At 52.4% G+C, this 15,043-nt stretch overlaps 5 protein-coding genes across 6 annotated transcripts; 1 reads left to right on the top strand and 4 right to left on the bottom strand.

The window, feature by feature from the left end:
- Window positions 1-397: 397 nt before the first annotated feature.
- Window positions 398-1,754, bottom strand: ALTATR162_LOCUS12114 (uncharacterized protein; the record flags this gene model as incomplete). The annotated part of the gene is made up of 3 exons (XM_043319760.1): window positions 398-1,011; window positions 1,059-1,692; window positions 1,746-1,754. The coding sequence occupies 3 exons, from the start codon at window positions 1,752-1,754 to the stop codon at window positions 398-400; spliced, it is 1,257 nt and encodes a 418-aa protein (XP_043175695.1).
- Window positions 1,755-3,396: 1,642 nt separating this feature from the next.
- On the bottom strand, window positions 3,397-4,373 carry ALTATR162_LOCUS12113 (uncharacterized protein; the record flags this gene model as incomplete). 2 transcript variants are annotated; one of them, XM_043319758.1, is made up of 4 exons in its annotated part: window positions 3,397-3,603; window positions 3,646-3,901; window positions 3,948-4,048; window positions 4,098-4,373. In XM_043319758.1, 4 exons carry the CDS (start codon window positions 4,371-4,373, stop codon window positions 3,397-3,399), a joined length of 840 nt encoding a protein of 279 aa, XP_043175693.1. The 2 variants fall into 2 exon arrangements, with proteins under 2 accessions (XP_043175693.1, XP_043175694.1); XM_043319759.1 differs by having other exon boundaries at window positions 3,579-3,584.
- A 1,859-nt stretch (window positions 4,374-6,232) lies between these two features.
- Window positions 6,233-6,531, bottom strand: ALTATR162_LOCUS12112 (uncharacterized protein; the record flags this gene model as incomplete). Its single annotated transcript, XM_043319757.1, has 2 exons — window positions 6,233-6,260; window positions 6,305-6,531. 2 exons carry the CDS (start codon window positions 6,529-6,531, stop codon window positions 6,233-6,235), a joined length of 255 nt encoding a protein of 84 aa, XP_043175692.1.
- Window positions 6,532-7,034: 503 nt separating this feature from the next.
- ALTATR162_LOCUS12111 (uncharacterized protein) lies at window positions 7,035-10,393 on the bottom strand (the record flags this gene model as incomplete). The annotated part of the gene is made up of 2 exons (XM_043319756.1): window positions 7,035-7,509; window positions 9,780-10,393. The coding sequence occupies 2 exons, from the start codon at window positions 10,391-10,393 to the stop codon at window positions 7,035-7,037; spliced, it is 1,089 nt and encodes a 362-aa protein (XP_043175691.1).
- A 2,948-nt stretch (window positions 10,394-13,341) lies between these two features.
- ALTATR162_LOCUS12110 (uncharacterized protein) lies at window positions 13,342-15,008 on the top strand (the record flags this gene model as incomplete). Its single annotated transcript, XM_043319755.1, has 4 exons — window positions 13,342-13,524; window positions 13,616-13,897; window positions 13,950-14,139; window positions 14,728-15,008. 4 exons carry the CDS (start codon window positions 13,342-13,344, stop codon window positions 15,006-15,008), a joined length of 936 nt encoding a protein of 311 aa, XP_043175690.1.
- Window positions 15,009-15,043: the final 35 nt, after the last annotated feature.

Here is a 15,043-nt window from a genome sequence, read left to right as displayed (position 1 = left end):
ATGCTGATACCGAAATGGACGGCGCGGAACTTCAGATCTCGGACCAAGACGATCTTCTGGACGAGGACGATATTGATGGAACCAGTATGGACATTGTGGATGTCCATGACGCAGTATATAGTGTAGAATAAATGTGTATTCGGCCACTAGACTGGCCTTTTCCATTGAAAAAGGTTACTTACTAAGCAATCGTGAGAACTGGATTTGCACTGGCGCTCCAGGAGTCCCAGAGCCCTTGCACCGGACTGGACTGGATCCGAACCCTGAATCCAGTCCAGTCCAGTCCAACAAGATCACTGCTGTAGAATTGCCTTATTGCGAAGACTCGATGCTACCGTCGTCCATATCTGCACGCACTGCACGCGCGCACGCAGATGGAACGCTACCTACGTATAGACTAGACTTGTGACTTGTGACTATGCGGAAGCCATGTCTGAGTCGGCACGTAATCACAATCCTCACTGTCCCCATCACCCATAGTAAGCGCAATACTATGATGCTCTTCTTCCGCTTCTTGTAACCGCTTCAAAGCCCTTCCGAATTTGCGCATAAGTCTTTCGTCTCTTTTCGGCCTGAGCAGTTTCCTCACTCTCTTCTCTATTCCATACCTTCCCCAGGCACGAAAGGCCCTGCGGCCGTCATGCTTCCGATACTCCTCGTTCCAAAGCTCGTAACTCCGCACATCGGACATGATCCCGTGAAACTGATCCAAGGTTTGGGCGAGCTGCCGATCAGCTTTCGTATGGATCCATCCCCACTGCTCCCAGACCTTCTCCCACGCTGTGGTAAGACCTGCTGCGCTTGTTGTCCCATACTCTTTAGATGTCCAATTGACCATCTCTGGCGACTGTGGTGATATCCGTTTTCGCTGCGCTCGGCGCCGGGGGTTCGGACGGGAATTGACATTCATTTCCCCATCGGAACTGTCAATGATGATGGGTTGGCCTCCATTGTCATCAATGATGATCGATTCAAAGAGCTCCTCGTCTTCGGAGTCTGACATGGGCAAGCCTAGTCCTTCCGTCAGCGAAGTTTCTATCATAAGGCAAATGAGGTACCCTTGTTTCCATGCGTTATACCTTCACTGCTTACATGTCCGGCGTGAGAAGCCGTGTGTGGTACCGCCGAGGTAGTTCCCGCTTCAGCATGACACATGCTCGAACTCGCGGAGGCGACATGATCATCCGCTATCGGGTCGTTGTTTGCTCTACATTGCTCTTCGATAGCTGGACTCTCTACGCTGCGACGGAGGTCACGCGTCACGAGCTGGGTATCCTTTTCGTGGGCGGCCATTGCTGCTTCCGGCTCTGTCCCAGATTCAATTCGAGGGGATTCGGGGGGCGAGATCGTTCTTGGTTCGGGCTCCTGATCCGAAGTGGAGGTTATCGCGGCTTCTGTAGGACTCGGTTCGGACATCTCCGGCTCCAAGATCGAAGCCATGGCCTGATCAATCGCTTGGTCGACTGTTGCTCCCGTCTGCGAAGCAGTAAGCGCCGCAGGATGCTCCGGAAGGCATGGTTCTATACTGGCATGTCCACTGGCTTGACTCCCGTCGATAGCCCCATTATTGCACAAGACATCTGCTGCTTGCGTCTCCGGGGCGTCGATTTCGGGCCATGATGTCTCCCCAAGGCTCGAATCGGCATCTCCTTCAGCATCCAGGAGAGAGTCAGAGCTTAGCATCTCCCAACTCTATACGTTCATTAGCACCCAACAAAGCGTTGTGAGTGATCCTGCTAACGTACCTGGTCCATGTTGTCGACTTGTTCGTCGTTGAAATCCGAAATGTGAGACTATCCGTGGTGGGCGTAGAACAGCTCGCGAAGCCAAAGGAGGAGTGCGTGTGATGAGTGAACTAGGAGCAGGACGGGCTCAGGGAGGCTTAATATACATCACCTCTTGCCGCCGGGAACGACGGCCTACGCCTCGAAGTTGGGATTCTGAGACTGCACCTGGGGCGATTCGCAGAGGCAGTGTGCCGCATGACCTGTACGCATAAAGTGAAGAGCGGTAGGTTCCAATCAACTGGCTGAGGGCCCTATCACAAGGCATACCCGGCCCTCACCATCCGTCACCTCCGTACTTGTGGCTATGTCCCACCGGGATCAGCAAGAGCATTGGTGGGGATGGTCCGAAGCCTCGCATCCGCCTCCTTTCTAAGTTTCTCTGCCCTTCCCAGCTCCCTTGCCTACGACACCACTGTTTGATCCTGCTCCACCTGTGCTCGCCTCGATGCTCGACTGATCTTCTATTTCGTTCTTGAAACAGACTAATTAGATCTATGCCGTCTATGGCGACCAATTCCAAGTGCAAGAGCAGTGTGGAAAGGGCTCCAAAACTGTAACGGGCTAGAGCCCGGATGCTATAGTGATCCTCGGTGGAACCTTCGGAGCCTCCTCGGCATTCTAGAAGCTTCAAGATGCTACGCGAACGATAAGCTAAACGTATATAGATATCGCAGCACCATAGATAGGTTTTCTTCTTCATCGAATACAATCCTGTTACCAGGCATCGGCATACTTTGCGCAGCCCCTTACAAAAACCCGCATTCCAGATAACGCCTCTGCTGACCAGTGAGACTATCTGCAACAATCACCCCCTTATCATGCCTCGCATGAAGGTTGCGACACAAGCCACCATATGAAACGTCTTGCCTAGGCACCCAGGATTCCAAGTGCTCTCTACATAGGTGGCGATGTGCATGCCGCAGCGGCAACCACCACGTCAAGCTAATGGCCATGCCGTCCTGGTCTATCGGACTCCGTTGCTGCGAGGTAGATACATCCAGAACACAGGGCCAAGCGCGTCTTCTAGCCCATCGGCATTATGTTGCCGCCAGAAGGAAGGCACAGCTGGGACGCGTACCCGGAGGGGACAACTGATTCCAGTCTGCCTTGCATGATCGAAACACCGATGAGCTGACCGGCTTCCTAGGAGACGGGAGACGGGGAGATGCGGTCCCCTGCAGGCTCGATGCCTCTGACCCAATGCTTCCAATCGAAGGTGTGAAGGCCATCGCAAAAGGAAGGCAGCCGCCGAAGCCACCCTGGGGGCTGGACATGGCTCCGACCGTACGCATGACACAGGCATCCCAGCGTGGACGAAGCCTATGCCCGAACGCGATTCCGCGGTGGCCTGGGCAAGCTGTTGGTGCTCGAAGTGCTTCGATGGTGGCGAGTACCAAGCCACGAGGGAGGAGGTTATCCCGAGATAGCAATTCAGATCACAAGACCGCAGAAGGCGATGAATGTAAATGGCACGATTAGTTCGACAGCTGATACTGGTCCCTTTCCATTCGAGGTTATGACTAGCACAGAACATCCGACTGTTTCTGTTATCCACATTGCATCCTACACACTGCATAAAGTGACTTCCTCTTTGTGAGTCCTCAAAGGCTCAAAGACTATCCAATCGTACTGCACCCTCTGGATCACTACTTCTGGTACGAGCCGAGCGTCTGAAAAGCTCAATAATGTGTTGTTTGATGGTTGCCATGTACAAAGGGAACCGATCTTTGATTTTGGCCTTGCACTGAATGAATAAGCGTTTGATAGTGGCCTTGCACACAGTGAACAAGTTCACCGCTTGCATGAGGAAACAAGCCTGTTCGTGTTAGGTGATGTCATCTCAGGAGGTGAGGCGTACAAGAAAGATAGCCTGGCGGAGATTGCTTCTTTTCTGATCGGCAAGCGAAAGACTGTAGAAAACGATGGCTCCACCCATCTGAAATAACGTTGCAGCTGCGTTGGTAACGATACACAGTACTAGTGTCCGAATATAGTCGGCGTCGTGCTTTCCAGAGGACATATGGGTTCGTCGAGCATGGTACCAAAGCGCTAACGGCACGGCGGATGCTATAGCACCGCGAGACAGCAATTCGTACTCGTGAACGAGGTCACCTCTGCCTAGATGAGAAGGATCCGGAACGGAAAGGAAAGGTCACGTACCTCATACGGAAGGCAACATCAGGTGCGGTCCAGACGATACTACCATAGGCTAGCCATACCGCCCGGTGCGAATCATCGAAGCCACGTACTGTCCAGGCAAGCTACCTGTAGTATAAGTTCGTGAACCCATCTGGTGTAGGGAGTACTTACATTGGTGCCGATGAACAGCTGAAGGGTACACAGGATGACTGCGTTTAGCCACGAAGGCTCAGTATCCGCGGTGAATGCGATCCGGATGGCGATTATGCCAGTTGTTGACAAGCCGGCTTGACAGATGCTAAAGAGGACAGATACCATTGTCTCCCAGAAACACGCGTGCTTGCTCTTGCTGAATAGTGCGGCGGCATCCTTGAAAAAGAGCACAATGCTCAGCAGAAGTCCGCCTACGAAACCGAGAAGGAAGCCAATATGAAGAACGAGGTCCATGATGGGGAGAGATGATCCGTTGAGTGTCTGACGCGAAGGGGACTCCTTATCGTCTCCAGAGATGCCCCCCTCAGTGGCTCCGCGCCTTGCGACGAGCTGCGCCCAACCTACAGGGCTTCACCAATGTCTCAACGCCGTCAGACAGCCTACTAGCACGGTCGTGTCTTGATCAACCTGCAGGGGAGACGAGAACTCTGTCTGAACCCTTGTCGACGGGGCATCCGAGCCTCGGTCCTGATGGCGCGAACAGACGCATGACCGGAGACGTGCGAATTCCGAGCGTCCATACCGCTCACACAGCCCGCACTCATTGCAGCCCAGGGTCCGGGGTATCTCTTCTACCAACAGCCGTGGAGGAATGTCTCTTCGCATGAATCTCCCCTTGCTAGCGGAAAGGGGCAGCTGGTGCTAGCGATGGTGGAAGAACGGGTCATTCGTCTTGCATGCCCGTGCCTTGCCAGCGGAAACATCGAACCAGAGTTGGTGGAGGCGCTGGGCTGCGTCTACCCATACAGCGGCCAACATGGTCACCGCGCCGTCAATAGTAGTACCCCTTCCTCACCCCAGAATGGAATGGGAGGCCTAGGGGTAATGCACAGAGGGGAGACATGCGACCGAAGCTGCGTCCATAAGTCAGGGTGCGCCTCGCTTTCTCAGATACGGAGTCGGAGGGAAACACAAAGGTCTCACTTGTCTCCGCCTCGTCCACCGCTTGCATCGCCCCTTGGTTCGTTATGTCACCAGACCTGCTATCAGTCAGTTGGATCTACAGACTGAAACCCCAATAAGGCTAGTTTCCGTCCGGGATTTCCTATTTAGGTTTTCAGTCTGTAGATCCAACTGACTGATAGCAAGTCTGTATGTCACCCACCCAACTGCTCGCAAAGAACTTGTCACAGAGTTCAAGTGATTCCCTCGCCACCGTTGAAGACAACTACTTTACCATGGAAGTATATATGGAGGGCATGGATTTTCAGGTCAGTGACTCTGCAGTGTGTATTTCCACTGTACTTACCTGTCCTTGCGGTAGCCAGCCGAAGAGTTCGCAGGTCCGCAAGGCGGTGTGCTATTTCAGTTAGGCCCGGTATTCCACGGCGGCAAACAGGCAGACCGGCCTGATAAGCGAATTCGTTGCGAAGATTCTGACCCAGACGATGGGCGTCCTAGCGTCAAGAGAGAGATTTCTGGAACAGTAAGCTATTCTACCATGGCCTGAAAAACGGAGCAGGTTGCTCATGCATGTATAGGAGGAAGGCGCGTCCACGAAAATTATACAGGATCTGGAGGCGAGGGTCGAAGCGCTGGAAGCCTGGAAAAAGAAAAGGTGAAGTGGAAAGAGTTCATTCGAGAGTGGGCTGAGATGAACGAGAAAGCTCGCAATCTACTGGCAACGTAGGATAATCTTGAATGTATACTATGTACACGTGAATGGAGAGCAAGCATGCGGACTTGTAGTAGTGTAACTGAGATGTTGAGGTTGACTTGGCGCCTGCGCTCCTTAGTCATCAGGCTGATCTTTCCCTGACGTAATCCTCCTTACCGGTCTAGCCCCGCTAGACCCGGGCTACGCCGGGCAATAAGTCGGTGACTTCATCACCGGCGGCGGGTGTAGTTTGTTCTAGCCGAGAAGTAGTGTTAGCGAGGACAAGTTTCGTAGAGGAAGGATTAATTAATTAGATTTTCTTGGCCTGGAGGTAACATACGTTGAATAGGCACGATTTGATTAGTCTGAGGTAATCCATTGATTCATGTGCTCTGCCTAGACCGAAACTACGCCATTTCGTTTGACCTACGTGATGATGCTGGAAAGGACACCTTTACTTGTGCTCGTGGAGCGCGACGGCAATGAGCTGTCGTTTTTATAACTGGCGGAGGATACAAGTTGTCCTTAACTAGTGTTAACAACGTACAGCAGAGAGGTAGGTGCTTACGAGAGCATCTTGACCTGGTGGTGACCAAGGCCGACCGGTCTCCTCTGATATACGAATCCGTTGAATCGACCATTGCGATAGGCTAGAAAATAGATGTGGTTATTATATTCGAGGCAAAGCTTAGTGAGTTTTGCGTAGAGGGTCTGAGTTAGCTTCGAGTAGTTATTGTTCGCAGCCCGCCTGGCCTTCGAGTGCGACAGCACCTGTGACTGCTGTAGAGACGCCATAGATCCACGTTAGAAGGTACGAGTGACAAGTCTACACAATGTTATAGACTGCTTTGTTATATATAGCATCAAGTATGACATCACGGCAGGCGCTTGTTCTGGTCTTCTGGATCCCGTTCTGAGCCCCAGCATGGGCGATTGTTTCTGATTGGTCGATTGGTTGAGCTCACAGGGCCCGAAACGGGCACCAGAAAATGCGGATCGAGACCACCAACGGGAACCTGGAATGTGCTCCGTCCTACACGAACCGGACCATGGACTGACCGGAATGCGCTGGGCGAGGTTGCTGGCTCCTGTCTTTGGCCCAGCAATTTTCTATGGTATGGGACGGTCCGCTATGGTGACTTGGCATGGTCTGGATTTCGAATCAAGGTGCCCGTTTGGGTCCCCTTCTGCGGATGGCTAATCTCTACATTAGTCCGTCAACATGGGCCAAAAACGCCCGCGCCAGCAGTCTAAAAGTGTCGCGACGATTCTAATCTTAGCCATGTGCCTTTCAACTGTCAGCGGAGCCTGGGTTCGAACCCCATCTTGTAATGCATGTTTACGATCTCAGGCGAAACAGAGCAGCCATTGCCCCCCTGGCTGCCGTCTTGTGGGCTGCTTCTTGGACTGCCTCGTGTTCGACTCTGCACGTTACCCTGATCCAGTCGGTGTTCCTGGGGGCCCTGACCACCGCCACGCATCGCCAATTCGCCCGCGCGCATCTCTGTTTCGATGGCTTGTCTAATCTTCCCTGGATTCGCCTTGTCCCTGTCCGCCTCGACCCCAGACTGTCGATCGTGCAGTAGAGTGTGTCGGTCATGGTCGACGGCGTCGTGTTCGCAGACACGGTCTGTAGGTTGCTGGGCTGGCTCTTCGGGGAGGGGGGTTATATCGGCGTACGAAGGTGAACCGCTGAGGACCGCTTGCATCCTGTCCTTCGCTGTGCTGTCGTCTCGAAGCCCTGCTGCCTTTCTGCAATCTTCAGAGCCGGTTCTAGAGCGCGGTCAGACTTTCGTGGGGCTATGGGCTTCGTGGGGTGTTCGTAGATGAAGAGCCCGGCATCGTGGAAGGCTCGTCCGCGGTGTCGCCCCAGAGGACGGAGGTGAAACGAGTGTGTAGAAAACGATAGAAATATTTCCGAAATACCGTTCCCCAATTGGACGTTTTTCCACACTGATGCTCTACGGCGACGATTGTTAAGAGGTCTGGGCGTTCGATGGACGTCTGGTGCAATGGGTTCACCAATGAATAACTGGTTCCAAGCTGAATCTCTTTCCTTGGCGATCATGTGACTCTACGCGCTAATGTTGCTTCGCGTCCGTGCGAACGATTCCCGTACCGTGTCTGTGCGCGTAACGAGACAGTTCGCGTAGCGAGACACCCAACACAATAACAACCCAACTCCATCACGCGATAGCTCCACCAATATTGACCCAATTCAGGCTGCGATTGAATCAACCGAATCGTGCGAGCCAGGCGAAACTTTTTCGTATAGACAGGTCGCGAAAAGACTTGGTGTTAGCCATCATACGCTGACGCGCAGACACCAAGGCATTCAGCAGCCAAATAACGTCAAGAATTCAATCCAACAAAACCTAACTCAGCACGAAGAGGCAGAGCTCGTACGCTACATAGAGAGACTCTTTAAGCATCATCTGCCACCTACGCGCGACGTGGTACGAAACTTTGCCTCTACAATAGCCAAAAAGAGGTCTCGGAGTCGTGGGTTACGCGCTTCATCAACCGCAACGATGCCTATCTCATATCAAAATGGGCGATTGCGATGGATCGAAATCGCCACGCCGCCGACTTTAAGAGCAAACACAAGGCCTATTTTGAGCTACTGCAACGCAAGATAACTTCCAGAAACTCGCAAATGCTGCTCAGATTTCGTTCGCTGAGCGAGCACTCCTGAAGGACCGCAACCGATTTCTTTTCAAAATCAATAACGAAGCTTAGGGCGACCAGGTCCATCGTGCTAGGAAAGGCGAAAGTGATGAGTTTTGAGGACCTGGAAGAGGCGAAGGTGAGGCGGGCGGCAAAGGACAAGGCTGCAGCACAGAAGGGACAGCGTGGCCGCAAGCGCAAGAAACCGGCGTCAGAAACTCCACTGTCATCGAGTAAGGCAGTGCGAACTGGCGAAGTGATAGCATCAGACAACATCCCAGCGACCTCATGGAGAATCCCGGTTGCGAGGATGTACTAGGACTTCACATGGTTCAGATATCTGAGTCTATATGGCTCAAATCTGCTTTGTTATATGAGTATGCCAGAAATCTCCTAGACATGCAAGATATGTCTTCGGAACTTTGCAATTGAGCGGAGTACTCTACAGGTCTTGATATTTCTGAGATGGGTTTACGATTTGTATAGATCTTTGTCAAGTCGCAATAATTATGCTTAAGTGTGTCCCCAGACCCGTCCCTAAAGCATGGTCTTTAAAGCGCCTGACCGCCTGAGGGATGTTGAAGCGATGCATTAAGCAAAATTGCCGAAAATGCTCGAAATAGGGATGCTCGAAGAGAAAGAGTCGAATTTAATCTTGGTGCGAAGTCATATAGCATAACCAGCCCTTCGATGCCTGCCGATCGGGGTGAGTCTCTACGAGTGTAGCGTCGCGCACCTTAACCACATGCTCTAGCAGCCTCACAGCGTCCTCGATCTGTCCATTCGCCTGGTAGGAAACACCAAGATCATGCTGCGCTACCAGTCGATCTGCATCATCTTCATCCAGCACTTCTCTGCACCGCCAGCACTCCTCTAGCCATCTTACTGCTTCTGGAACTCTACCGTCGAAATGTAGGCATCGCCCCAACCAAAAACTCAGCTTGGCTCTGCTTTGAACATCAACAGATGTCTTTGTGTCAAGTAGTCGCAGTGCGTGCGGCATATATCTTCTCCATACGGCCTGATTGGCAAAGCCGTCGCTAGGGAAAACCTTGGCAATGTGCGCCAGAGCCTGCTGCGCCACATCTGCAGTACTGCCATACTTGTCTACCCAGACCCTTGTAGCCAGATGCACAAGTCGATGCAAGTCGTACCATTCTTCCCCTCCATCGACCTCACCAGTGTTGTCGCCTTCCCGCCTCGACACAAAAGAGTATCCGCAGAGCGTGCCGATAGCTTCTTCTATCCGCTCTTGCGACTGCACCTTCGGTAACAACGACTGCGGTATTGCCTTCCACTCGATGCACGACATGAACGCTAGCAGATCTGCTGCCACCGCATCGCGCTCTCGAAGCTGATTGAACGATACTACCCACGTCGAAGCCACTGCGTTCGCCGAGCCCTTGTAGCGTGTTTGGTCGAGGAACTCTTTCCTCATCAGACTGACGGTGTCTTGCTCTATGTGTCGCAGCAGCCGCAGATACTTTGTGATAGTTGTTCTGTTCATGTTCAGGTACGCGGCAGCCTGGGCGATGGCCAAAGGGAGGCACGCCAACTCGTCTAATAGCTCTTCTACCTCTTTGCGGTCCTCAGTGAGGTTTTTATTGACCAAAGACTTCTCCAAGAAGTTCGTGGCATCTGGTTTGCTCATGGACCCCAGTTCTAGAACGTCACTTCGTGTCAACGACACGGCTAGCTCTTGCACCCTTGCGGTGAACACGGTCATGCCCTTCTCGCTCTCCGGTAGGTAGTCGATGATGCCCGCAGCATGCTCGGTGCCATATAAGATGTCGTGGTCATCTGCATTATCGAGCACAAGTAGCCACGGTCCTGCCTGATCCGCACTCAGATGCTCTTTCACCAGCTCTTTTGCGTTACCTTCGCCCGTCTCCGCCTGACTAATGTGCAAAGCAGCTGCAACGGCCACACAGGCTTGCTCATAGCTCTCCATGCTGAGTGCAGGCATCCAGAAGATCGAGACGGCTGACATGGTCTCTCTGACTGTACATGCAAACCGCAAGGCTAGCTGTGTCTTCCCAGCCTCCCCCCATGTCCCACAATTGACATCTTTTGGCAGCCTGTACCTTCTAGCAGCGTCTGATTGAGTATCTCGAGCTCTTCTCTCCTTCCGACGAAGTATCGGTTCTTGGGGAACGGTATGTAGTAGGAGGGTTTGTGGGCAGCTGCAGGTCAGCGCAAGATCAGACACACAGAAAGCTAACTATCCGGCTGCCTTTGTACGTACCAGGTGTATAGGTGGCGATGCGCCCTCCAAGACTCCCACTGACGCTTGTGGCTGGGAGGATTCTCGCGAGTCTTCCGCGATCGCTTTTCGTAGCCTTTTGAAAGCATTGGTCTCGCCTTCGCCATAGTTGAGGAACGTGAAGACGCCAAAGATACCCAGCAACGAGTACGCCCTGTCTTCTTCACGCGTAGTCTGACGCTCGTTCGACCAAGACAGGCGCTCCTCTACGCTGAAGGTGTCCAACGGAGCTCCCGCAAGGGCAAGGTAGGGGATGTTTGTAATGTCGTGGATGAGTTGTTTTAAGATGTATCGGTCGCCTAGATGCGTCCAGTCTCTAGAGTAGAAGCTTACGACGCGTGGGGCAAGCAGTTCTTGCAGCGTCCAACCTCGAGTAAACCACCGGCTTCGCCGAAATCCCCCTTCCCAAGCAGGTATTCCGGGTACACGGTCGGTCGCTGGCCCAGCGCCGAGCACATCCGTTAGAAGAATATAGCATCGAGTCGCCTCCTGGTACCAGCGAAACATGGAGTTGATCGCATGCTGAAGCTCGGCGGCATCTGCCTTGTTGATGCAACACGTATCCACCCAAAAGTGCCGTAGGCCGTCCGGCTGAGCCTGTTGTGCGCAGAAGCGGATCTTGTCGAAGCCAGCCTTGTCGTATCCCAGACCTCTAGTGAACTCGTCGAAGGTGACCTCCTGACTAGGCAGCCAGGTGTGCGAGAGTATAGCGTAGGCGGGCACGTTGCCGGCGCCTATCAAGTCCTCTGTGAGCGCGATCGTGCCGTCATGTTGTATCTCGAGCAGTCGCATGTTGTGATGGAGGAGCTTCGGTCATTGCTCGCATCAGGCTGGACAGCATGGAAGCGCGACAGCCTGACAAGCTGTTAGATCGATCGTTTGCGCTCTCGCGTGCCGCCGTTAACGTTGATAGATGCGGGTATGTGCATGTTCACACATGGGGAAAAGAGTAGACTGCCTCGCTTTGCTAAGCATCGGGGCGGGCTATGATGGGGGGTGTCGACCTGTGGAGGCGCAAGAAAGAGGACCATTGGGCAGGAGATGACGTGGCTAAAGATAGCCAGCATGCGCCACAGCCTAAGCCGTCTTAGCATAGCGCAGGTGTACAATGCATACCGCTAAGCGTGCGTAACCCCGCTATGTAAGCATGGCTGGCGTGATTTGTCCCCCCGTTTTTGAGATTTGTCCCCCTCCGAAGTACCGAAAATGTCAACTTTTGCGCTCCGCAATGCAATTTCACCGCAACACTGCGTGTAATTTGTATCTTTGAAGCTTGGAATACGTTTCGCATGCACTAGAGTACCTCTCGCTTGTATTTTGTAAACTTCGACGGAGATGGGAATGAGCTAAGTGGACTTGAAGTTTGCGATTTCTTCGAAAATGCTACTAACTTTAACATGCAATTCAACTACAACACAGACTAATCTTTAGCTTCAAATTTTCATGGGAGCTTTGCGAGGCCCTAGAAGATTTTTTGACGTTTGAAAGTTTATTTAAAATCTTGCTGGTGTTAAGTTGTGTAGATGCAAAGCAATTCGGTACTTCGGAGGGGGACAAATCTCAAAAACGGGGGGACAAATCACGCCAGCCATACAGTAGGCGAAGACACGTCCGGAGTGTAGTTCCAAGCTAGCTTAGCCTTCATTATATGACGGGGCTGAGTTGGTGGTGCTTGAACGATGTTCGTGGTTCTGCGTGGTGGGATGTTCTAACCCTAGGGAGGGAGGTTAGTGGCAGTTTCGAGGTTTTGTTGTCGTGTGGTGCCTCGAGCCACGGATCGTAGTCATCTTGTGATGAGTCTGGGGTGAGTGCATCGGCCTTGAAGACTGTTCGATGGCGGATTGCTCCTCCATCTTTGAAATTGCCGTTACGGTCTACATCGTGCAACGCGATAGCCGTCATGTCTGTTGATAATATCGATAGTTCACTCAAGACTGTTAGTCAAGTCCGGTTGGTTTATATGGCAGACGCCACACGAGTGAGCACGTCAATTTGCTTAAGTACTTGTGACTTATCGACGAAATCAGCCCTATGCGGCCGTCTGGTTTCATCAGCGCACTCATTGCCCAGATGAGTAGCCCAGATGAGTAGTCTTCGAGAACATGAAGCCCGAAGTCCTCATCTCGCTGGCCAATGATTGGCTACGAACACCGTGTCTAGATCCGGGGTATGCCTTGTGGGGCAGACTCCTTGCATTGCTCGTGATCGATCACATATCCAAGGTACATGAATGGAGTGATGGTCATGTTATCTCGCGTGGCGGGACTTGCGAAGACGTGATGCTGGGAGAATCATGCTGCTCGTAAAGATTAGAGGCGCGAACCGCGCTGTGCCGACCTCGCACATCATGTCTCAGTCACATCCTTCCGCCACACCACAAAGACCACAGAGAACCCTCACAGACTGTACAAAAGGTACGCCAAGACTCAATCGAAGCTTGACTATCTGTCGCGGACATCCAGATCCCGCGCAGTAGTATCAATCCCCGCATCCACAGTTACCATGGACGAACAGGCGGGAAATGCAGTTTCGTATCCTCCAACTCAATCCCATACCCCATCTCAAGCCACACGCACAGAAGTTGCACATTAGATAGCTCATGATACAGTCTACTGTACCTCCAAGCCAAAGCGCCAAGTCCTTGCTGAGCTTTTCGCATCACTCCTTCAGCAATCATGAATACCAAGAAGCGTGGATCAACATTCAGTAAAGGTGTGGTCGCATTGTTGACTCTACGTCAACCTGGTGGTTATTTCCAGCTTCGCCACCCGCCTGTTCTACATGAGTCCAGGACAGGGTGCCTTTCGACAACGCTCGCATTTGGCAGCTCCAGTTTCACCACTACGACAACGATCGATGTCATACAGGGTATCGCAAGTGCATAGGATGAAACCTCATGTTTTGTTGCAGTCATTACTGCGATGGAATATTTCTCTGACCACATTGTAGGATTTCGGCGGTGATGATCAAGCTATGCTAATTCGTATCTCCTCGTACACCCTCGAGAATCGGAAACGCAAGGACAGGATACCAAGGCATCGTCAAGACCTTTGTGAACAGTACAGATGGCAACTTGTCTCCATTCGCTACTATGCGTCCGCTATTGTACATCATCCAGGACGTACAGAGGATCAAACGAAGGATGACTTCAGCGTCGTGTACAGTAGTGGTAATCCTAGTATGTTTGTCTCTTCAAAATATGAAGCTCAACTCAACACTGTAGAGCACAAGGTGCGCTTAGGAGTTGTTGTCCCCCTCAAGATATGTTCTGACTGTTACCTAGATGAATCAGTACTCCCATCCGACACCCAATATGGGACAACTACTGCCTATGTCACAGCCAATGGTCGAGTTTTCAGACAACTGGTGCCAGACACGGGCATTTCGCCTATCTATCCCTCCGACAAGTCTGACCTTCTCGCCCTACACAGGCCAAGATCACATGCGAGAATTTGGATCGCAACAATTTACGTGTCACGCGGTCCGGAAAATTGGCCGGACTGCAACCTCACCAAAACAAGCCTACTTTAGGTGGAACAACAAAACTCTTGTACTTTTAGGTCCCTCTTTCTCTACAACAACAAAAGAATAAAATGAAGTAAATAACTATACATATCTATGTAGCAGTGGAAATGCAGCCGTTTTGGGGGTGGTTTGGCCGCTGCTTTTGGAGGTGTTTTCACCTCGCTTAGGCCCTGTTCTACTGCCGCTTTAACGAAACCATGCGCAGCGGAGCCTCACCTCGCCAAGGAGTCCCTGTCACTCTACCTAGCGGGGTTTTGAAGGGTGAGGAGGGGCGGAGCTGCGACTCCCACCAGCGCTACAGCGAAACCCAAGAATAGTACGACGCATACAACCAACTTGCCTGTGGCCCGGCGCCTACTTAAAGTGATGGAATGCCCACCCTCCACCCGCCATCGCTATCGGCTCTCCTACTCCTCCTTCCCCTTCCTCCAATTGCTCGCTTCCTGCTGCAATGAGGGCGTTAGCCACGTCCACTGCAACCAACGTCGCTCCGACGCGAAAGCTCCAACCATCGCATCGATCTAACCCGTCCTCAGCTACCGACCCCGACTCGTGTTGGGAAGGAGACTCAAGCACCGAGTCGTTATCTGACACGTACACCGACCCTGACATTGAGGCGAATGAAGGCATCGAGCCAGGCACTGGTGAAGATGCGGGTCTCGTGCTGGATAAGGATCTAGACCCCCACTTAGAATCTGAAGCTGAAGAGATACTGGAGGACATTGCCCAACTGAGGACGGAGGGGCCAGCAAAGCCAAACCATACCAAGCAAACGACGAAGCTATGGAAGAGGGAAGGCGAGCACTGGGAGAGGTGAGATCTATGCCATTCGCTTGCGCCTAATCGTCATCA

Source organism: Alternaria atra, assembly GCF_907166805.1.
Source record: "Alternaria atra isolate CS162 genome assembly, contig: 40, whole genome shotgun sequence".
In the NCBI taxonomy this organism is placed as follows: Eukaryota; Fungi; Ascomycota; class Dothideomycetes; order Pleosporales; family Pleosporaceae; genus Alternaria; species Alternaria atra.
Note: the sequence above shows the minus strand (reverse complement) of the source record. Positions and strands in the feature narration are given on the sequence as shown.